The sequence below is a fragment of the Camelus bactrianus genome, chromosome 9, assembly GCF_048773025.1.
Source record: "Camelus bactrianus isolate YW-2024 breed Bactrian camel chromosome 9, ASM4877302v1, whole genome shotgun sequence".
Lineage (NCBI taxonomy): Eukaryota > Metazoa > Chordata > Mammalia > Artiodactyla > Camelidae > Camelus > Camelus bactrianus.
In genome coordinates, this window is record NC_133547.1 from 15,315,061 (window position 1) to 15,338,027 (window position 22,967).

The 22,967-nt window shown below is 49.7% G+C and overlaps 1 protein-coding gene, 1 long non-coding RNA gene and 1 pseudogene across 3 annotated transcripts; 2 read left to right on the plus strand and 1 right to left on the minus strand.

Annotated features, from left to right (window-relative positions):
- Positions 1–13,959, minus strand: LSR (lipolysis stimulated lipoprotein receptor). 2 transcript variants are annotated; one of them, XM_010950080.3, is made up of 10 exons: positions 13,576–13,959; positions 12,020–12,364; positions 7,025–7,144; positions 5,238–5,294; positions 4,536–4,682; positions 1,603–1,764; positions 1,381–1,440; positions 1,150–1,281; positions 231–859; positions 1–132 (listed from the first exon to the last, which is right to left on the minus strand). In XM_010950080.3, exons 1-10 carry the CDS (start codon positions 13,682–13,684, stop codon positions 97–99), a joined length of 1,797 nt encoding a protein of 598 aa, XP_010948382.1. In that variant the 5' UTR covers positions 13,685–13,959; the 3' UTR covers positions 1–96. The 2 variants fall into 2 exon arrangements, with proteins under 2 accessions (XP_010948382.1, XP_010948383.1); XM_010950081.3 differs by lacking the exon at positions 5,238–5,294 and having other exon boundaries at positions 13,576–13,958.
- On the plus strand, positions 1,770–9,148 carry LOC123615359 (uncharacterized). Its single transcript, XR_006722932.2, has 3 exons — positions 1,770–4,137; positions 5,816–7,346; positions 8,986–9,148. It is a non-coding gene; the product is annotated as an uncharacterized LOC123615359 (long non-coding RNA).
- Positions 13,914–22,967, plus strand: part of LOC105065029 (protein FAM187B pseudogene) — a 15,452-nt pseudogene continuing 6,398 nt past the window's right edge.

The window sequence follows — 22,967 nt, forward strand, 5'->3', positions numbered from 1 at the left end:
TTGTGATCATAAGTTTTATTAGTCTTAGGAGGGGAAGATCATCAATACTCCCTCAAATTAAAAAAAAGTACAAAAGCTACCTACAAAACGTTGAGATCAGACGACTAAACTTTCCCGACTCAGGGCCAAGTTCTGCAAGGGAGAAAGAAAGAAACAAGGCTGTGAGCTGAGGAGGACTGGAGAAGAGGGTCCAGAAAGGTTCTTAGAGCCAGGGAGGGCTATTCACTTACCTTCTTAAGCCTGCGCTCCCGTGAGGCCTGGGAATCAGTCTCAGAGTAAGGGGGAGGCGCTGGAGGGTAGTAGGCCTCCTCCTCTTCCTCTTCCTCCCTGTAAGGCCTCCTCTCTGCTGGCTTCTTTTTCCTCAAGGCCTCTTCTAGTAACCGCCCATCATATTCGGGGTCCCCAGACCTAGAGCCATCATCCCGGGGGTCCTTGGAGCGAGGGTAGCGGGCTCTAGAGTCAGCATGAGGGCGGTCTCTAGACCTGAAGTCATCGTAGTAGGGATCCCGGGAGTGTGGAAAGTGCCTTGAGTCGTCTTGGTTGTAGAGGTCATCACGGCTGCGGCTTCTGGGGGGTGAATAAGCCCGGCCCCTCCTCCCACTACTTGGGGGAGACCTCCTCCCTGATTCAGCAGAGGTGGGCCGGGTGAGGTCATCCAGAGCATCCACAGAATGAGCCCGGGGCCGCCCGGACCTCCAGCCACTCTCTGGCCGCTCCCTGGGGGACTCTTGCTCCCACCTCCTGGAACTCCGGGGTGAGTGGTGACCCCATTCCTCATCCCGGATTGGGGTGAGGGCAGGGCCCCGGTAAGGCCGGGATCTCCAGTCGTCCTCGTGGAGAGAGGTGACTTCACTCATGGCTGGAGGGAAGGAAGGTGTCACTTACTGGTGGGAGGAGATCAGGACCTAATGGCAGGAGCCCTGGGGTCCAGTCATGTCACCCACTTGGCTCATACACTCTCTAGGGGGCCCTAGGCTTCTCATCTATTGAGTGATGATGTGCAGGATCCTGTGCACTTCATTGTAATGATGGTAGAGAATGAGGAATTGTGTCTAGGATTTGGAGCAAGCATCCCAAGGGCAGGTATCAGGAAGACATGCTTCCCCCAACCCCCTCAAGAATCCCTCAGACCCCAAGGCACCTGCTCACCTCGCTCTACACGGCCATTGGGGGGACCAGGTCGAGAAGGGTCAAAGTTGGCCAGCTCCTTCTCCATGTAGTACAGGACCCGCATGGAGTCGTCCTGCTGGTTGGCCTGAATCCTATAGCCACTACGGATTTCTAGGGACAAGAGATGGAGGTGATCAGTTTGGGAGAATGGACACTGACCCAGCCCCCTCCTCTACAGGCATGTCCAACCTCATAACGATTGGTTCTCACCAGAGGTCACATTGCTGTCTGTGTCACGAAGCAGGGGTACCTGGGAGCTGTGGCCGCCGACTGGGGGAGATTGGCTGTCAGTAACTGCCCATCTGGAGCAAAATCCTGAATTCCCAGCCTGCTCTCCCCTGCCCCTAATCCCTCTTCCAGCCCCAGACCCCTTAATGGCCAAATGCCCAGCCTACCCCCTGCCCTGTTGCTCCTGGCTCCCCCAGGCCTCACCTGAGCTATTCCTGTCGAAGTCTCCAGAGTACCCGTTGTAGAGAGGGCCCATGGGAATCATGGCTGGCGGGGGCGGGGTCTTGGCAGGGGAGAGGTGGGCATAGGTGCTGGGGGAGTAGATGCTCGGGACGCCAGAGGTGGCTGCTTTGCCGGCAGCATACACTGGGGAGGACACAAAGCATGAGAAGGCCCAAGAGCTACAATGCCCTTCACTGATAGAGGAGGGTGTGGAGGGACATGTGCTTTCTCCCTACTCTTCCCCCCAAGGCCTCTGCCCCACCAGCTGAGCAGCTTCCCTAGGTGCTTGGGTGGTTTCTGCAGGGTCCCTGAGGCGAGGGGAAATCAGCTTCACTGAGTCCACACCTGTGTCATTCCTCACGGAAGTTTTAGGACGCGGGTGTACACTGGCAGCCCGTAGCCCGTCTGACAGGTCAGTATGGTTGGTTTGACTGTATAATGGTTTGCCAACATCTGACAAAGTTTTACATAAAATCCCAACTCTCCTGCCAACTTACCATGAAACGTGGCCACCCCAGGCCTGCGTTCTTACAGAGCAACAGGGGCAGGGATGCCCACGTGTTGGACCCACACGCTAGAATCAAGCAGTCCCTTTGGCAGCTGAACCCCTGCTCTAGAAAAATGGATCATCTGGAGCAGGGGGATCCCATGCCCGCTCCCCTCTCGTGCCTGCTGGGTGCCCCCCACGGGGTCTTCCAAACCCAGACATGATGGGAATCAGTCTGAAGCAGGAGCCTGGGAGCCTCAACGCTCACTTGCCTCAGCCAAGCAGCAAAGCATCTCCTCTAGTGTTTCCAACTTGGGGCCAGGGCCACGCCCACCCCGCCCACCCCGCCCACCTCCCTCCACCGGTTCTAGGCTTGACAGCTCAAGAGCAAATCCTCCTCGCTGCCTCCCTCCCGGGCAAGAGGCTGGGTTCTGATGCAGCCAAGTCTTGGGCCTGGGCAAGCCGCTTTCTTCCTGGGACAGGAAGGTGGAGTGGGGAGACGGGCTCAGAAAGCTCCTTTCGCCTCTGATTCAGTTGGGAAGCAGAAGGTTCAGAGTGCTCAGTTGATCTGCTGTTTTATAATGAGCTGTGGGAGCTGCTGCACCAGATCAGCCCAGCAGGGCTGTGGCTATGGCAGAAATAACAGGGCCTCCGGCAGGGAGTTAATAGGACCTCGGTTTGGGGTAACAGGGTCTCAGGATGGAGGAAACGGGGGCCTGGGACAGGCATTCACAGTCCTGGTCCCAGCCTTAATTAGTGGGGTAACTGCAAACCTGGTTGCAGCCCTTGGGGCTCCTACCCCACCCATGAAGTGGATTAACACCCGCTACCTGAGCAAGAAGCAAGAGGCTCTCAACTAATGGCGAGAGGGAGAGGGGAAGGCCAGCACGGGCCTCCGGAGAGCAGTGGGTTTCTTTTTTCAGGGCAATGGTACTTTAATGGTGATGAGCAGGTTGCCCACCGCTGAGTTCAGTGACCTGCACGCACCGAGCTGTGGCCCCATGCTGGGCCCTTGCACACAGTCTTCCTTTAACGCTCATGACACCCCCCCCCAATGACTCCAGGACCTTGCAGAGAGGGAAAACAGGCTGCTCATCTGAGGTCACATGGTAGGAGGGACAGGGCTGTGATTTGCATCCTGGCCCTCGGTCATCACCGACGCTGACAGGGGCCAAGTCCAGTGGCCAGTGGGCATGGAGCCCTCTATGCAGGCCGAGCCCCACAATGAATGCCGGACACAGCAGTTCGCCAGATCCCAACTCACCTTGTACAGCAGGCTCTGCTATGGCCTCATTTTACAGAGGAAACTAGGGCTGAGAGGGGAGGTCACTCACTGGGCTTCCAGACAGGTAAGGTGTCCAGCCAGGCCTCACACCCCCACCTGTCCAAGCTTGCAACAAGTGCCTTGAGTTTACTTGACCTGTGTTACACTGGAGTTACGGCACGTGGACACCTTGAATATCTGTATGCCAGCGCACCTCAGTCTGGATACATGGGTAATTCTTTCCGCCACCTGTTCACTGCTGGCCTAGAAATGAGCAGGGGCTGTGAGAAGAGCCCCTCTCTTGTCTCTCACCTTCTAGGTGCTCCTAACATGTAAAGTTATTTGTTTCCAGCTGTTGATGTATCATCTGTTCATCCACCAAAGATATGGTGAACTTGACAATGACAAGGGAAAAGGCGAGGTGCCCTCACTAAGAACTAGTAGAGAAAGATGCTCTCAACGCAAGGGACAAGAGAACAGACATATCTGAATATAAAGAAGTGACCAGTGTAAACTTCCACCTCAGACTTGATGAAAACAGTCATGAAAACTTCCGGACAACTGAGTGCAGAGGCAATGGTTCACCCGGAAGCCCTCTGGAAGGCCACAGGGAACTGGCCGCACTGACGTCCTTGAGGAGGGGAAATGGGGCAGCAGGAGGAGGGAGACTCTCCCTTTCCCCACCCTGTTTTGTTGGCTTCTTCTCCTGCCATCTCTGGTCCCTCGTCCCATCCCAGCCCTGCGGGGACCCACTTGGACGTGCCAGGTATGTCCTTCAGCGGCATCCGTGGGAAAGCTGGAGTGCCTGTGTGGGTGTGAGTTGTTAAAAGCTGCAAAAATTTGGTGGGGCTGTAAACCTCGTTTGGTTTCTTACCTTTTTCCACTTCAGTTTGTTTTTAAAGGGAGCTTTACTTTCCAGTAAAGAATGTTTTGTACTATTTTTTTTTTTTTTACCACATGCAGAGATTATCTTTTCAGAAGGAAAGACTCAAAATAGATCAAAAGTAAAAGTGAAAAGTTGAAGTATCTAAATGATAATCTAAAACAGCAGGACCTCCTTGGCCTATTTTCTCCCAAATTGTTCCCCTCATAACCTCCAGACTGGCGAGTGGCTCTGGACCCAGGGGGAGGCCAAGTGGGGTCAGACACGCGAGGGGCACTTACGAGCCTCCGGGCAGCAGCACTTGTCGGGGCAGCAGGGACACCTGACATAACAGCAGCAGGTGTGGGGGCAGCACTGACACCAGCAGATGCCCAGGAGGAGGAAAACGAGGAAGACGGCCAGGCAGACCACGACCACGAACAGCCAGTCTGCAGAGAGATGAGGACAGGCCCTGAGCTGGGAAGACTGGGAGGGCGCAGGGACACAGGCATGGGGGACGGTGCAGAGCTGGGGCGGGGGGGGGGGCGCGTTTTGCAAAGCTTGCTGGGGAAGCTGCAGCCCTTGCTGGATTCTCTACGTGGAGGCTGGGGCCGCAGAGGGACACCCACTCCTCTACAACCCAGGCCAATCCCAGAGTTAGGGAACTCGCCCTGGGCTCATCCAGACCAGGCGGTAAACGAGAGGCAACCCGTCCAGAGTAAGACAAGCTATAGCCTTGAGAGGGGACAGAGAGCCAGCTGCCCAGATCCCAACCCCCAGAAGAGCACTGCAGGCACCAGTCACATGAGCCCCCTGCCTACACCCCAGCTCCTCATCAGCTAGCCCAGCCCAGCCCAGCCCAGAGGACCAGCCCACAGCATCACTAGATGCTACAGAGTTGGAGTCAGGCGGGGTTAGTGGGGTCCGAGCGAGAGCTGTTTAGGGCAGGGGAGGATACTTAGACAGAAGCAGTCAGTGGTGTGTGGGGGACTCCACCCCCGTACCTTCCATGGGCCCCGCCTGAAAACCTGGTAAGAGCTCAGCCACCCCTGAGGTCCTGCCTGGAGGGACAAAAGAGAGACAGATTATGCTGGCAAGGGCCACCCAGGCCGCCCCTCTCCTGAAGCCCAGCTCCAGGCTCGTCAGGGTGGAGGTGTGCCCTGCAGCAGAGATGGGGTTGGTGGCCTAGGAGGGTCCTAGCATGCGTTTCCTGCACCTTCCCCCACCCCATGTGATTGCTGTTTTCCAGAAGGTTTCTGGAAATTTAAGTGTCTCATCACGCCACAGGGGATTCTGTTGCCCCCAAAGCATTCTAGAACATACACGATGGGTTCTGAAGGTTCGACCTCAGCTTGGGCTCTCCATCTTTTCCACATACACGGGTCCCATCACCTCAGGGCCTGTCCCAGGTGACAGGGCCAGTCCTGTTCCATCAGGCGTAGCAGGCATAATATGCCAGGGCCCATGAAAATGTTTTAATGTGTTTTAAATTCTGAAGGAAAAAAATGTAATAATACTGAATATATAATAATGACTTGTCTCTATAGCAATGCAATCATAAAATACTTTTCTCTTAATCCAGAGGAAGTCCCATGAAGGCAAATGTGACCACAGCCCACAAACGTCACAGTATGGCCCTGGTTCTCTGCCCACCAGGATTCCCTACGCAAGTTTCATGGCCCAGCTAGTGCCTTCCCTTCTGGGCCACTGGCCCCTCTGTTCCCCACAAGCACCGTATCTCGGGGACACCTGCACAGCGGCTCTACACCAGCAAAGCTCTATCCGGAGCTCAGCGCCCCATGGAGGGGTTCCAGCACGTAAACCAGCGGTTCTCAAAGTGTAGTCCTGTCCACAAGGCCAAGCCACTCTCCGAATAGCACTAAGCCATTGTTTTCGCTTCTCGTACTCCTCCTCTGGTTAGAGGTGCAGGGGAGCTTTCCAGAGGCTCCGTGACACGTGTTGGTGTCACTCCTCTGGTGGTGATGAGTTGTGCACTTGTGTCCCTCGTGCTTTAAAAATTTCCCGGTTTCCATTTGTGTCAGTGGGTCCTGAAACTCAATTTTGAGACATCCTGATGTAGATTGTGCCTTTTACCAAAGGACGCACAGAGCTCTCTGGGTCACTGCTGCATGGGTTCTGTCACCCAGGCATGAACTCTGTTGCATGATCCCTGTCATGTGTGCTCATTCACACATGCATCACCGTGCATCACGCCTGTGATGATGGCAACGTGCGGCCCGACAGCACCTCACATATAGCGCACACCGCTCGGGACTATATGTGTTGGCTGAGAACAGAGCATCCAGCAAATGGCAGCATCCCTTCCACACGTGGCAGGGGGTGCCTCACAACCAGGTGGGGGCTACTGGTGGGTCCCCCAGCCTGCCCCTCCCTGGGCATGTGGAGGCAGCCTTGCTTGAGGGGAGCCCTAACCATACAAGCCACACAGTGCCATCCCTGCAGGGCAGAAGCCTCCTCTCAGTCATACACACCATTTATCTTCCTCGCTCACTGCCGATCAACGCTGACTGTTGCTATGTTTTTAAAAACTGAGACTGGGATGAGGTGGAGTCCCCATTTCTCACTATTCCTATTTTGGCTCTGGCTTATTTGAAATGTTGCGGGGGGGGGTGGGGTCCTTGCCAGGGGTGCAGGGTACAGATAAGCCCAAGTGACTGGTGGTGCTGTGCAGGGAGAGCAAAGCAGGCGACAGAGCCCAGAGCCGGAGGGCAGACGCACAGAAAAGGCAGAAGAGGCCCCGCCCCCACCCCTCAGGGCGCAGCCCACTCACCAAGGACAATGAGCTCTGCATAGGCCTCGTTGTTCCCCTGGAGGTCCTGGGCCGAGACCACCGAGCAGTAGTACACACCGCTGTCCCCCCAAGCCGTCTGGTCAAAGGTCAGGTCAGCATCTGCATCAGGAGGAGATGGGTGAGGGCACCACGGGGCAGGGGGCGCCTGACCCCAGGCCAGGCCGGAGTCCTCCCACCTCGAGCCCAGCAGGAAGGGGGCTGCAGATGGAGCGAGTGAGAATTCAATCACTCACACCGAGGGCGAGCTGCCTCCTGGACTCTGATCTCAAAACTTTATGGGTTATTTCAAGAAGCCTGTGAGGTGGGTACTGTTATCTTTCCTGTTTAGTGTAGAAGAGGTCTGGGGAGATGATTTAATCCACCTGGAATTGCACAGCTCATCGGCGTGAAGCTGGGACGGTCTCACTCTGGGGCCTTCCTGTGCCACCCCTCAGCTTCCTGGCACGACCCACCCCAGAGCCTAGTGAGGACCCAGGATAAGGAGGCAAAGATAAATAGGCCAGGTTCCAGGAATCAGGAGACGCCCAGGCGTGAGAAGGCGGGGGTGCGAGAGGGAAAGACAGACCAGCTCCCTAGTCCATCCAGCCCCCACATTCCAGGTCAGTCCTGGGGCTTGGGGACGCTCCCCTCTGAAGCAGCCCTTGGGCAAGGAGCCTGTCAATGATGCCAGTAATGAAAGTCTTTCAGCACATCCGGTTTCCTCTTGACTCCTCAAGCCCTAATTAGTTAAATCCCTTCGGGCATTCACCACGCAGGACGGGGTGAGACTCGCTGGGCAACTCCACCTCGGCCTGGTGGTGGACAGGACATAGGAACAGGCCAGAGCAGCCCCACAGCTCACGGCAGCTCAATTCCCGACCGTTCTGGCTCCTGCGGACCCGCTTCCCAGCTGCCCTCCCCCAGGCCAGCTCTGAGGGCAGCCTCCGTGCGTGTGCCCCAGTCCTCAGCCCCACTGGAGGATTGGCCAGTTGCTGAAGGAATGAAAGATACAGAGCTTTCTTCCTTCTTTGGAAAGAAGACCTCACATCCATAGAAAAACCTCCTTTCAGCATCTGTCGACCCCATTCCAAATGCCTCGCCCTGGCCCACAAGCTCCCTGGCTTAATCAGGCCACTGGTTGCTGCACCTGCCTCGGCCCTACCCCTCCCCTTGGCTCACCAGGCTCCAGCCCTACCCACCTCCTCACTGTCCCCCTCACTGGGCTTACCCAACCTGGGCTTCCGCTCGCGCTGTTCCCTCTGCTGCTCTGTGTTCTCAGCCCGACAGCTGAATTATACCAGCTGGCTTAGGGGCTGGCTGCCTGCAATTCCATCCCCAGGAGAATGTGGGCTCCAGGCAAACAGAACCTGGTGTGTCTCTGTCACTGCTGAGTCCCCAGGGCCTGGCCAGGAACTGGAAATGGACCCCTTCCCTCCTCTCCTGACCTTTAGCATTCTGGGCACTTGGCTATATTCAAATAGGTGCTTGCTATTGTCATTTGATACTGGACACATGACTACTGAATGCCTCCGATGTTCCTGGCAGTATCTGAGACACCTGGTATACTAGAGAGCAACAGTTCTCAAAGTGTGACCCGTGGAACCTGGGGTTCCCCAAGACCTTTTCAGAGGATCCTTGAGGTCAAAGTTATTTTCGTAATAATAGTGAGGTATTTGCCTTTGTCGCTTAATCTCTCATGAGTGTACGATGGGGTTTTCCAGAGGCTACGGGCACGTGCTATCATGACATACTGAATGCAGAAGCAGCTTTGAGAACCCAGCTCCTCCAATTTAGCCAGATGTTAAGGAGATGGGCAAAAATAGAAAAACAATGCTGTACTTTTCCATTAAATTTTTTGTTTTGGAAAATACAGTTATTTTCTCAAAAATGTTATTTGTATTACTTGATAGAGTTCATGATTGTCATTTAAAATATTTTTTAACCTTCTCTCTGTTTTCTAGCTATAAAAACAAAGCTCTTGGAGGACGTCCGTAATGGAGTGGAGAGGAGGCCTAAGACCCGCACGTTTGAGAACCACTGCTGCAGACAGCAGCTGGAAATCCCTGCCCTTGCGGAGCTCAGCTCCTACCTGGAAAAGACAGACAAATAAAAAATTTAAACATATCACGGATCAGGGGGCGATAAGCAGTATGAAGGTCAGACAGGAAGAGCCTCCAGGGTGGAGGTGGGGGTTGTGCGAGTGTAAGTAATCCAGGGAGGCCTCCAGGTAAGGTGACCTTCGGAGCAGACAGGGAGAAGTGGACACGACCTCTCCGCTACCCCCGCCATGGTCACACGTCCAGCCCCCAGTCACTGAGCTATGTGCTCAGTCCCTTTACCAGTATTCTTTCACAGAATCATCATAAAACTCTAAGCTACTTTCCCCAATCCTCTGGATTCTCCATTACCCACTCTCAGCCCATCCTCTTTTCCACTTATATCTTCAAATCAGACTCCTGCACATGCCAGAGCCCAGAGCTGAGGGTGGGCGAGGAGGCAGCCCCGTCACAGCACGGGCTCCTGTGGGCCGGATCCCGGCCTCAATGCGTTTTGTTTGGCCTGCGTGATGTTTTCAAAATCTGTGAAAACTATGGCTTTCCGGCTTCTTTTGATCAATTCTAAGGCCTGGGCCTACCTCCTTCCTGCAAGGCGCACCCTGTTCCCGGTCTACAGCTGGTCCTAACACCGCCTGGGCTGGGCACTGCTCTAATTGTTTGAGGTGCAGGGAGACGATGTTGGGTCTCTGGCTGGGAAGCTGGGCCTTCCTCCACCCCTCTGGGCCTCTGATTCCCCATCTGCACACAGCAGAGGCAGCCCTCGGGGTCTCAGGGGTCCTACGGGCTCTCAGGTCCAGCGCCACCGGGTGGGCAGCATGTGGGCCCCACGCAGCCCAAAGAGGTAGAAATGGGGCCCCTATCCAGGTGCCCACGTCACCCAAAGCTGGGAAGGATGGAAAGGGGAGCAGGACCCAACCGAGGTGAGGGACACCACTCTGTTTTGCCCAAGATGACTTTCACTTTTAAAACCCAGGCAGTTGGTGACCCTAGGAACACGCAAGGGAGTTCCGCTTTTCTCCATCCGCAAAGCTGAAACGAAGGAAGCACCCACGGCTGCTGGGCTTCCTGAGAGGCCACACGCACAATGGATGTTTACAAATCATGGCCTGTATCAAACATGGGCCCAGGTCAAGACAGCTTGAAAGACCTGGGCCTGAGTTCTCTGGAGCGGGGAAAAGTCTGCCCCAGATGGAGCTGGAGGGTCCCCCTGGAGTCCTGGGCTCAGCAGAGGAGGCGTGATTCCATTAGCATTGGAGCTGTCCTGACAGGGCTGCAGGGCCGCCCACTCATGCCTGGTCCAGGCTGGAGAGGTCCCTGGGTTGTGGGGTCAGGGCCTGTACAGGTTGAACCCCAAATCCCCCACCCACTGCGCCAGAAGCCTTTTATCCTCAAGAAGAGCAGAATGCTTTGGATTGAGCTGCCCATAGAAATTCAAGGCCAGCAGGGCTGGTCCCTCCCCGGAACAGGACTGACAGGCTGGGTCCCTGTCCATGGTCTACAACAGACGGAGGGAAGGAGCGCACTCCACAGCCTGGTTTCTTAGGGTCTGCAAGGGGATGCAGGCCCCTCTTTGTCCCTCTCTGTCCCCAGCCCCTCTCTGTCCCCAGGCCCACGATGAAAACTCTAATCCTTGTTCAAGCAGATGAGCCTTCATCTCTCGCCCACTGCTGCCCAACACCTTCCTCTCTGCCCTCTAGATTTGTCAGCCCCGGTTCCTCTTCAGATCACATTTGCAGCGGTCTTAAGGTGGGCGCCTGAGTCATTCCACGTAGCACAACACCCAGGTCTGCTTTCTTTGTAGCGCTTAGTACCCTATGAAATCCTCTTACTCTATCTGCTTGTTTGCTGCCAGTCTCATCCCATGAGACTGTCGCCTCCTTGAGGGCAGGGATGTCAGCTGTCCTGATCAATGCTCTATCCTCAGTACCAGAGCATCTGGCACTTGGCAGATAAACATTGAATGAATGGATGAATGAACGAGTGACTTCCCCACCACCCCTCACTTAGTCCCAACTTCCTATCAGCAGGCAGCATTACAGTCAAGGACAAAGGCTCTGAGGGCAGCCTGGGTTCGAAACCCAAATCCAGCTCTTGCCTGGCTGCACGCCAACACACACAAGAGCTACTTGCCCTCTCTATGCCTCAGCTGTCCTGAGTGTCATATGTGGGTGTGAGGACTCAAAGGGAGAATGTATGTAAAGCACTTGGCAAGTCAGAAGCTTTCTCCACTGAAATTCCTCACCCCTTTGGTTCACCCTTGTTACCTCCTTGGTGAGTTCTTTGCTGACCTCCCTGGGCAAGCAAAGGGTTACGAGGTTGGAGACGAGGCCCCAAGTGGCTGACTTAGGATCCCACCAGCTGCGAGACCCAGTGCAAGTCACCTTCCCTCTCTGGGTCTCTGTAAGATGACAGTACTAGAATCCACTCACTCCATTACTGCGGTCTAAATGAGCTCACCCACGTCAGCCTGGATTAGAGGGTGGCGCATAGGAGTCCCTTAATAAGCTGTTACTTATATAAATTTTACTCATTATTGCTGGTATCATCAGTATGATTATAGAACCCCTGCCTCTCTCTTCATTACCACTTTTATTTTCAAGCACTTGATGGCAAGTGTGTTTATCTTGTCTGTCTCTCTCACCAGAATTCGAGGTCCAGGAGGGAAGGGATTTGATGATTTTGTTTACTGCTGTATTTCCAGGGCCTCAGACAGTGCCTGGTGTATATATTAGGTAGTCAATAAATCTTTGCTGTTAAATAAGTATAGGAATGGATGGATGGGTAAAGGAAGGCTCCCTCTCTGTCAATCCTTTCAGACCCTGGCACTGACAAGCTTCCAGGTGGGGACTTCAGGTTGGGCATGGGGGAGCCAGTGCCACCCCCTCCCCAAGCTAGCCCAGCCCAGCCCCTTGCCTTCTCCACTCCCCACCCAACATACTTCCTGTGATGGTGATCCTCCGGCCCTGGTAGTAGTCTCCCAGGGTCACAGCATTGCCCTGCTTGGTGGCCACAACCCTGACGGTGCGCACGCTGTCCTGGCACTCCACATAGGGGTTGTAGCCCGGGTTACCAGCCGCCAGCTGGGCGTTGAGCTGGTTGTCCACACTGGCTGGGGAGAAGGCATCTGCGATGCGGTCCCGGCAGAAAGACTTGTACTTCCAGATCACGATGGGTGCTGTGGGGGTCGTGGTCAACTGGTAGGTGCAGGGTAGGGTCACAGGTTGGAAGAGGATCACCACGTGGTAGGGGTCTGACACAGTCACCTGGATGGCGCTAGCAGGAGCTGAGGACAAGAAGAGAGTCAGCAGGGGCCGCTGGGCTCAAGGAAGTGCTTCAGCAGGAATGCACAACATCACAGTCACCACCTTGACATTTACAAGTGTACGGTTTTACAGAGCGCCTGACACACATTGTTCCTTAATCCCCAGGACCAGTGAGGCAGCTCTGATAATCATGCCCATTTTATAGACCCAGGGGGCTGAAGTGGCCAGTGCGAGGTCCACAGCCAGATTCCTGGGACATCCTGTCTGTCCCTCCTTCAAGAGTGTGGCCTCTGAACCACCCCAGTCGCCTCTTCCCTTGGCCATTCTCTCATGGAAAGGGCCTCTCTGTGGCCTGTACAGGGAAGCCCAAATGGCCCCTCAACAAAGCCCACAGTGCTCAAGGCCCCCCTTCAAAAACAACCACCAAGTGTCCCAAGTTACTCTGGATTTTCTGAATTTGAGGTGGTGGGGAGGTGGGGTAGATTTTGGAGTTGTTTGAACAGCTTTGCCATAAAGTAGCTACAGCTCCCATAATGTCTCTACCAACCTCCCACCTCACCCCACCCAAAGCCTTCTCTAATGAACACGCCACAAGTTGTTTGCTGAAAGATAAAGGCCTCCTGACACCCCAACCCAAATAAACATCAAATCCAGGTGAAAGCTTGCCAGTTTCCAACAAAGTCCGTAAGTCCATCCCACCAGACCCTTACACACAGATACTTCAGAGCTCCCCACTACGAGATAGGTTGGATTGGAGGGGTAGGGAGTTCCTAATACCGCACCCACCCGAGACCTGGGCGCTGTTTCTTGATCTCTCCCTCCACGAGTCGTCTCAGCCAGCCCCGGAGTACTCTCTCACTGTTACCCCACGGTTTGGAAACCTCGGCGCCCTCCCAAGTCCCCATCCCGGCCTTTCTCAGTGCTCGGTTGGTCCCTCACCCCTATCCCACAAAGAGTCCCATTCTTCCCGCTCTAGGGTTCGCTGTCCCGGGAGTTTCACTTCCTGTTATCTCTGAACAAGGGCGGGGAGCGCTCTCAGGCGCGAAAGGGGAATTCCTCTCACCCTGGCACACTCGGGATCTCCGGAGACCCCGGGGATCAGGAGGGCTTAGTCTATGCGCTCCCCCTCCCCCCAGCTCTCTTGCCTCCTCGGCGGTGTAGAACTCCATCCATCGCCCTTCTATAGTGCCCTCCCGCCGTTCCGCGGCACCAGGGGCCCCGCTCTCCGTACCTGTGCACACGGTGCTGAGAAAGAGCCACACGAGGACTACCGCGCCCCAGCCCGGGGTGGCCGGAAAGGAGCCCAGCCCCCCGGAGAGGCGGCGGGCCGAAGGCGCCATCGCAGCCGTCTGGGCGCGTCGGGCCCGCGCGTCCACTCCCAGGTACCAGGAGGGTAGGGGGCGCGGCGCGCACCAAGCCTGGGAGGGGTACCTGCTCCTCCCCTTCCCGCTTCCGTTCCTTGTTCCTATTCCACGCCCACCCTACCCTGTTCTAAGACTTTAATGAGAGGAAACATCGTGGGCGAAGAGCACGCTTCCAGCTTTCGGGGAGAAACTTGCTTGACCCACTATGGATCTCCTAGCTACTCCACCCCCCGTGCGCTCTGAGGAATGGATCGGCCCAGGTACACAGGACAAGAACGGAGGGCAGGGCTAGGGGGTGGGTGGCGAGGAGGGGCTCCTCCACCTCCCTCCCCGGAAGTGGGCTGACCCAGGTGCACTCCAGCCCCGAGGGTCAGAACCAAGTGACCAGCCCGCCGGGAGGGCTCTTGCAGCCCAGGGATCCCGTCCGGCCCCCTCCTGCTCCAGTCATGCCGAGCGGAGTATGAATCACGAGAACCGAGACTCAACTGGGGTGATTCACCTGTTGAAGGAGGCGGACCCTGCCGCGCACCTGTTCCCTCTCTGCCCACACCCCTCTCCCTGGCTGGCGATGGACCCGCCTAGGTACACCCTGCGGGAGGGGCGAGTCTAAGCGGACTTTGGGCTGGAAGAGGCTTGTCCGTGGCGCCTGACTTTTCCACTGGCCCGTGACTCCCCCAGTCCGGGTGGCCGGAGGCACTGCAGGCCCCTTGTGCCTTTCACTTAGATGATGTAAAGAACCTGGCGAAGTTCTCGGAAAGGAAGTGTGCCCCCTTAGGGACGCCCGAGGAGAAGTGGGCCCAGGAAAAGTTGGAATTCTACTTAGTAAGTGTTCTCGGCCTTCCCCTTCCCCCAACCCCCCCCCCCCCGCCATTCCTAACTCTTGGTTTAGCCCCTAGGCTTCCCTCGCCCCAGGTCTGGCCTCCGGAAACTATGGCTCTTAAAGGGGCCGAGGAGGCACGGGACTAAGGACGGATTTCCGCCTAAGGATTCCTAGGGACTGGGCCACCTGCGCCGAGGGCGGGCCAGGGCGAGGCTAGGCTCCCGGAACGCATGGCGCTCAACGTAGCTCTGCTGCCCCCCGATGGCGGCGAGGGAAGCGCGTCCTGGGGAACTCTGGAGTTCGAAGGATTCTCTGTGGAAGTCACAAACTGGTCCCTGGCTGGCTGGCTGGCTAGGTACCAGGGATGTTTCATTCCACCGTAACCTGTTAAAACCCAAGTTAGATCACGACCTTCTGCTCAAAACCTTCCTGTGTCTCCCACTCCCAGCAGAAATCAAAATACAGGGGACTGATCTCTCTCTGACCTCACAACTCTCCCCCTGGCGCAGTCAACTAGAGCCACCTGGTCTCCTCTGCGTTCCGGAATGTGCCTTTGACTCCCATTTCAAGCCCATTGCCCTCGCTACTCGCTCTGCGGGGATACCCTTCCCTCAGATGGCCACCTGGTCCTCCAGCTCTTTTAGGGCTTCCTTAAAGATCACCTTTGCAGTGACACCTTCCCTGACCACTTTTTATAAAATTTCAGCCGGGTCACGTCATCCCTCCTCACCATTGTTGTTCTTTTATTGTGGTAAAATACACATACCGTAATGTTAATCATTTTAACCATTTGTAAATATACTATTCAATGGCACTAATGACATTCACTTTGCTGTGTACCCATCACCACTATTTACACCATATCTTTTTCATCATCCCCTGTATAAACTCTGTACCAGTTTAACAATAACTTCCCATTCCCACCTGCCCCCAGCCCCTGGTAACCTCCATTGTACTTTCTTTCTCTATCAGATTGCTTATTCTGGGTACCTCATATAAGAGGAAACATAGAACATTTGTCCTCTGTCTGGCTTATTGCACTAAGCATATTTTCAAGGTCCATCCATGTTGTAACGTATGTAACAATCAAAATTTCTTTCCTTTCTGTAGCTGAATAGTATTTCATTGTATGCATATACCACATTACATGTATCCATTTATCTGTTGTTAGATACTTGGTGGAGTTAGAAAAAGGTGGAAACCTTTTGATTATTGGAAATAATGCTGCTATGAACATTGGTGTACAGATAACCTGCTTTTAGTTCTTTTGGATATATACCTAGGAGTGGATTACTAGGTCATAAGATAGTTCTACTTTTAAACTTGAGGAACTGCCAAGCTATTTTCCACATTGATGCACCTTTTACATTCCCACCAGCAATGCACAAGGGTTTACATCCTCACCAACACTTTTTGTTTTTCTGTTTTCTTGATTATAACTATCCTAATTGGTGTGAAGTAGCATCTCATCAGGGTTTTAATTTGCATTTCCCTAATGACTAACGATGTTGAGCATCTTTTCTTCTGCTTCTTGGCCATTTGTATATCATCTTTGGAGAAATACCTACTCAAACATTGCCTATTTTTGGATTGGGGTGTCTGGTTTTCTGTTGTTGAATTGTAGGAGTTCTTTTTATATTCTGAATAGTAATCACTTGTCAGATATATAATTTGCAATTGTCTTTTCACTTTCTTGATAGTGTCCTTTGATTCAGAAAAGTGCTTAATTGGATGAAGTTCAGTTTATCTAGTTTTTTCTTTTGTTTCCTGTGTTTTTGGTGTCATATCTATGAAGTTGTTGACAAATACAAGGTCATAAGAATTTTCTCCAGTGTTTTCTTCTTAAAGTTTAATAGTTTTAGCTCTTAAGTTAGGTCTTTGATCAATGTTTAGGGTTTTTTTTTTTTTGTATATCATATAAATAAGAGTGCAACTTCATTCTTTTGCATGTGGTTATCCAGTTTTTCCATCACACTTGTTGAAAAGAATGTTCTTTACCTACTAAATGATCTTGACACCCTTGTCAGAAACCAACTGACCCTATATATAAGGGTTTATTTCTGGGTTTTCAATGCTATTCCATCTATATGTCTACCCTTATGCCACTACCATACTATTTTAATTACTGTAGCTTTGTAGTAAGTTCTGAAGTTCAGAAGAGTGAGTCCTCCAACATTATTCTCCTTTTTCCAGATTGTTTTGGTTATTCAGGGTCTAGGGCAATTTTTTATGAACAATTAGCTTTCATTTTTTTGAAAAAAGCTGTTGGAATTTTGGTAAGCACTGTGTTGAATCTGCAGATTGCTTTGGGTGGTACTGACATCTTAAGAATGTTAAGTCTTTGATTTCATGAACACAGAATGTCTTTCCATTTATTTAGATATTCTTTAATTTCTGTTAGCAGTCATTTGTAGTTTCAGCATACCTGGTTAGATTTACTCCTAAGTGTTTAATTCTTTTATATGTGATTGTAAATGAAAGTGCCCTCTTGATTTCTTTCACCTACCTGGTTAGATTTATTCCTAAGTATTTAATTCTTTTATATGTGATTGTAAATGAAACTGCCCTCTTGATTTCTTTTTGGTACTGTTCAGTGCTGGTATATAGAAACACAACGGATTTTTGAGTGTTAATCTTGTACCCTGCAACTTTGCTGAATTCGTTTTTGAGCTCTAGAAGGTTTCTTGTGGATTCTTTTGCATTTTCCACGTACAAGATGATGTCATCTGAGATTAAGGATAGTTTCACCCCTTCCTTTCCAATTTGAATGTTTTTTACTTCTTTTCTTGTTTGATTGCTGTGGGTAGGACTTCCAGTACAAAGTTGAATCGCAGTGGTGAAAGCAGGCATCCTTGTCTTGGCCCTTGGTCTTAGGGGGAGAGCGTTCAATCTTTAACCATTGAGCATGATGTTAGAAGTGGATTTTTCTTCATAATACCCTTTATCATGTTGAGGAATTTTCCTTCTGTTCTTAGTTTCCAGGGGTCTTTGTCATGAAAGGTATTGGATTTTGTCAAATGCCTTTTCTGCATCAATTGAGATGATCGTGTGATTTTTCCCCCTTCATTCTATCAACATGATGTATTACATTGATTGATTTTCTCATGTTGAACAACTCTTACATCCCTGCATCATAGTGAATAATCCTTTTAATATACTTCTGGATTGAAATTGCTAATATTTTGTTGGGGGGGTTGCATCTATAGTCATAAAGGATATTGGTCTGTAATTTTCTTGCGGTATTTTTGTTGGGCTTTAGTATCAGAATGAATTAGGAATTGTTTCCCACTCTAATTTTTTTCAGAGTTTGAGAAGAAATTGGTGTTAATTCTTCTTTAGCTCTTTGGTTGAACTAATCTGTGAAACCATCTGTCCCAGGACTCTTCTTTGCTAGGATGTTCTTAATTGTAGATTCAATCTCCTTATTTTATTTTAATTTTTTAATATATTTTTATTGAAGTATAATCAGTTTACAGTGTTGTGTCAATTTCTGGTGTATAGCACAATACTTCAGTCATATAGGAACATACATATATTCGTTTTCATATTCTTTTTCACCATATGTTGCTACAAGATACTGACTATGGTTCCCTGTGCTACATAGTATAAACTTGTTTATCTATTTCAATCTCTTTATTTGTTACAGGTCTGTTGAGGTGTTCTGTTTCTTCTTGAGTCAGTTTAGGTAAATGCATGTTTCAAGGAAATTGACCATTTCTTCTAGGTTGTCTAATTTGTTGGCATATAGTTGTTCGTAGTATTCTCTTATAGTCCTTTTTATTTCTGTAAGCTCAGTAGTAATGCCTGCACTTTCATTTCTGATTTTACTTATTTATGTCTTCTGTCTTTTTTCCCTTGTTAGACTAACCTTAGGTTTGTCAATTTTGTTGATTTTTTTAAATTAATTTTTGGTTTCATTGATTCTCTCCATTTCTTTCCTATTCTCTATTTTATCTGCCTTTGCTCTACTCTTTGTCACTTCTTTTCTTCTGCCAGTTTTGGGTATAGCTTGCTCCTCTTTTTCTAGTTACTTAAGGTGTGAAGTTAGGTTACTATTTTGAGATTTTTTTCTTCTTTAATGTAGGCATTAACAGCTATAAATTTCTCTCTGAGTACTCCGTTTGCTGTATCTAATAAGTCTGAGTACCCTGTATTTTCATTTTCACTCATCTTTAAATATTTTCTAATTCCCCTTGTGATTTCTTCTTAGACCTACTTATTATTTAAGAGACTGTTGTTTAATTTCCTCATAGTTGTAAATTTTCCAGTTTTTCTTGTGTTACTGACTTCTAACTTAATCCCACTGTGGCCAGAGAAGTCACTTTGTATGATACCTGTCATTTAAAATTTACCAAGACTTAATCTGTGACCTAGCATATGATATATCCTGGAAAATGTCCCCTTGACGCTGGTATTTTATTGTTGGATTGAGTGTTCTGTATATGTCTGTTAGGTCTAATTAGTTTATTGTGTTGATTAAGTCCTCTATTTTCTTACATATCATCTGTCTCTTCTAACCATTATGAAAGTGGGATATTTAAGTCTCCAGCATTATTGTAGAACCGTCTATTTCTCCCTGCGATTCTGTCCACGTTTGCTTCATATGTTGAGGTTCTGTTACTAGGTGTGTAAATGTTTATATTGGTTGTAACTTCTTGCTATATCAAACTTTTCATTAATATGTAATGTTCTTTGTCTCTCGAAATCTTTTTTGACTTAAAGTCTATTATGTTTTCTACCTCTTTATTGATAGTCTCACTTTGTTCATACATCATTTTTCTGTCTTTCTCTGTCTCTGTTGATTTTTGAGCATTTTATGACAGATTAATTCTTTGTCTAGTATGTCTGCCACCGGGGTTCCCTTAGAGACATTTGTCTGTTTTCCTTTGAATGGGATACTTTCCTGTTTATACCTTGTGATTTTGTTGTGGTTGTTGTTGAAAATGGACATTTAAATCTTCTAAGTGGTAACTCTGGAAATCATATTTCCCCCCTTCCCAGGGTTTGCTGGAGTTTTGTTGTGGCAGTTTTAGAATGTGTCTGTGCTGGGGATCGGCCTGAGGTGAACACTTAAGCTCACCTCAGATCTTTTCTGAGCTTGCATCTTTCTCTGGGTTTGTGCAATGACTTTCTAAATCCTCCTGTATTCTGTAGGCATGTTGTTTTTGAATGTCCTAATCCCTAAATGTGTGGCTCCCAATCCAGGGGGGAAAGTGGAGAAAACCCAGCAGTCCCTTTCAATCTCCTGGAAGCCACTTCAGCCGGTGGGAGCTGAAACAATGGTGACCTGCCTCTGTGTCTGCACCTCTGTGATCAGAAGCAGTAATCTGAGGGGGGAGGGTATAGCTCAAGTGGAAAAGCATATGCTTAGCATGCGTGAAGTCCTGGGTTCAATCCCCAGTACCTCCTCCAAATATAAATAAATAAACCTAATTGCCTCCCCCTCATTAAAAAACAAAAACAAAAACAAAAACAAAACAACAGTAATCTGCAATCAGAATGCAGATTTGGAGGACAAGGTCCTTATTGCCCATCCTTCAGTAATAACACTGACTGAGCACTTTACAACAGCTCATCAAATCCCCATTTGAGCCTTCTGTGGCCCGTACCATTAAAATCCCTATTTTGAAAATGAGGAAACTGAGGTTCACAGAGAGAAAGCCATTTGACCAGGCCTTTATTGCAAGAAGAGTCTTCATTGTAGCTCCACAAAAATGTGAGAAAGAAGAACAGCCCTTGGAAGCTGGGAGCTGACCTGACACTCATAACTGGATGTTGGTGTTTCTAGGAGCTGGCCTAGAACTCACAGCTGGGTCACTAGAAAGAATTTCACCGAACACCAGCATTACACAAAGTCTCTCTATGACTGATGAACCAAGATAAAAACAAGACCACTCCAGGAGTGGGAGCAGGGTAACAGCTCAGTGGCAGAGCACGTGCTCAGCATCCACAAGGTCCCAGGTTCAATCCCCAGTACCTTTATTAAAAAAAAATAAAATAAAAAAACCAAGACCACACCATAATCATGTCCCAACACAGACAAAACAGGGACATTGTCCAAGCCACAAAATACGAAACATCTCCCTCTCCCATTCTTCTCACCTTCTAGGCAAGATAGACTTACTCCCACTTCCTGATAGCACCCAATCCAGAGAAAATCCCCACTTTCTTGACTTCATGCCCGAGTCAAATAAAACATGACCAAATTCTACAAGTCTTTTCTGACACCTCCTTACTGAGATGATGCACCAGTTCCCCATCGTGCACGCCTTCCCTCGCTGCACTTAGTCAACAAATCCAACGTTGTCCAGCCACACGTGTGTTCCTGGCTGAAGTACACTGACATGTGCCTAACATGTTCCCACCTCAGGGCCTTTGCATGTACTGTGTGCTTAGTCCAGACTCTGCTTCGTCTGCCTCATCCTCTGTAGGTCTGCCCTTAAAGGTCTCTCTCCCTGCTTTATTCTCCTTCAAAGCCCTTACCAGGACCTGATGTTTTATTAGTCACTTATTTGTTTACCATCTGTTTTCCCCCAAGGTAAAGACGATACCACTCAGCAAATATTCCATGTGCTCCCCTACATTTCTCAGCCCCTCTAGAGTTAGGTGGGGCTATGTGAGTAACTCTAGGTTAATAGCCTGCAAACAAAAGTAATGTAGATCCCTCCCAGGCCAGAACATTTAATTGCCAGTGCATGACTCACTGTCCTCTCTTCTCTTGCTGCAGCTGCTAATGACGTTACAGATGGTGTAGCCTCCATCAGCCATGGTATCCGAAGGGACCATCCCACATTGGACACGTAGCATTAACCAAAAACAACAACAACAACAACAACAACAACAACAACAAACTATATTAAGCCTCTGAGACCCCAGAATTCTTTTGTTCTACAGCATAACCTAATTTATCCTGATTAACATATCCCCCACTAGAATGCAGACTCCAAGAGAACAGGGACTTAGCCTGGATCCTTAGTGCCTGGTGCAGTTTGAGTAAGCAATAATTATTTATGGAGTAAATAAACATGCCAGGCACAGGAAGACAAAGTTCCTGGGCCTGAATTACTCTTAATAAAAGGTGGATCAAGAAGTGAAACTGATCCCCAGACCTAGGACTGAAACCACTTGGCCACATTCCCACTAACTAACCACAGTCTTTTTCCCAACCCAGATTGTTCCAAGAGTTTGACATGAATCTTTTAAAGCAGCCATAGTTTGTGATGGGAAGTTCTAATGTCCCATTTTACAGTTGGGGGAAGCGAGGTTTAGCAAGTCTCAGCAACTTGCCTAAGGCTACGTAGCTCACATACTACCTACTACAGTCCTGGGACAAGTGATACTTCCCATCCATGGGTGCTGTGGCAGACATGGTTGGTTACACCAAATAAGTGTTTTCTTCTACATCTGTCCTGCATACGAAGCCCTGATTTTGTTGCAGGGCTGGTGGTTTCTTCAGTGACTGTTGTAGTGAGAGATGGTTTTATTTTCCTGGACCTGGAGAACAAATTCTGATTGGCTTAAGCCAATCATGCAAATTTTCTTTCCTTTCAGAGATTGGTTTGAATTTGCACCAGGGACCTAATTTTGGCCAGTGGAACTTTAGGAGAGAGCTGATGGGAGGATTTGGGGAATGGTTTTAACTTTATGACATAAAGGAACACTCCTTATAGATTCCTGAAAAAACTAAAAATAGACTTAGATAAAGAAGTTGTGGTATATTTATATGATGGAATACTACTTAGTCATAAAAAAGAATAAAACAATGCCATTTGCAGCAGCATGGATGGACCTGGAGATTGTCATTCTAAGTGAAGTAAGCCAGAAAGAGAAAGAAAAATACCATATGAGATCGCTTCTATGTGGAATCTTAAAAAAAGACACAAATGAACTTATTTACAAAACAGAAACAGACTCACAGACATAGAGAACAGACTTACGGTCACCAAGGGGAGAGGGGGTGGGAAGGGGTAAATTGGGAATTCAAGATTTGCAGATACTAGCTAGTATATATAAAATAGATAAACAAGTTTCTACTTCATCGCACAGGGAACTATATTCAATATCTTATAGTAACTTATGAAAAAGAATATGAAAAAAATATGTATGTATATGTATGACTAAAACATTATACAGTAAACCAGAAATTGACACAACATTGTAAACTGACTATACCTCATTTTAAAAAATGAGGGAAAAAAGAACACTCCTTGCAGTAGACATGAGCTGCAGTTATCATTCCTGACTGCCATTTGCTAAGTGTTTCATTGACAAAGTAAAATCCATTTCCTTTGTTGGGTTGGTGGATGAGTGGTGCCATGTAACCATTTCTGGCCAATGGTAGTAAGTGACATGTGTCATTTAAGGTCCAAGCATTTAATTGTAGACATGAAATCCAACAGAGCTCTCTTTCTTCCTGCTCTGCCATAGAATTGGAAATGT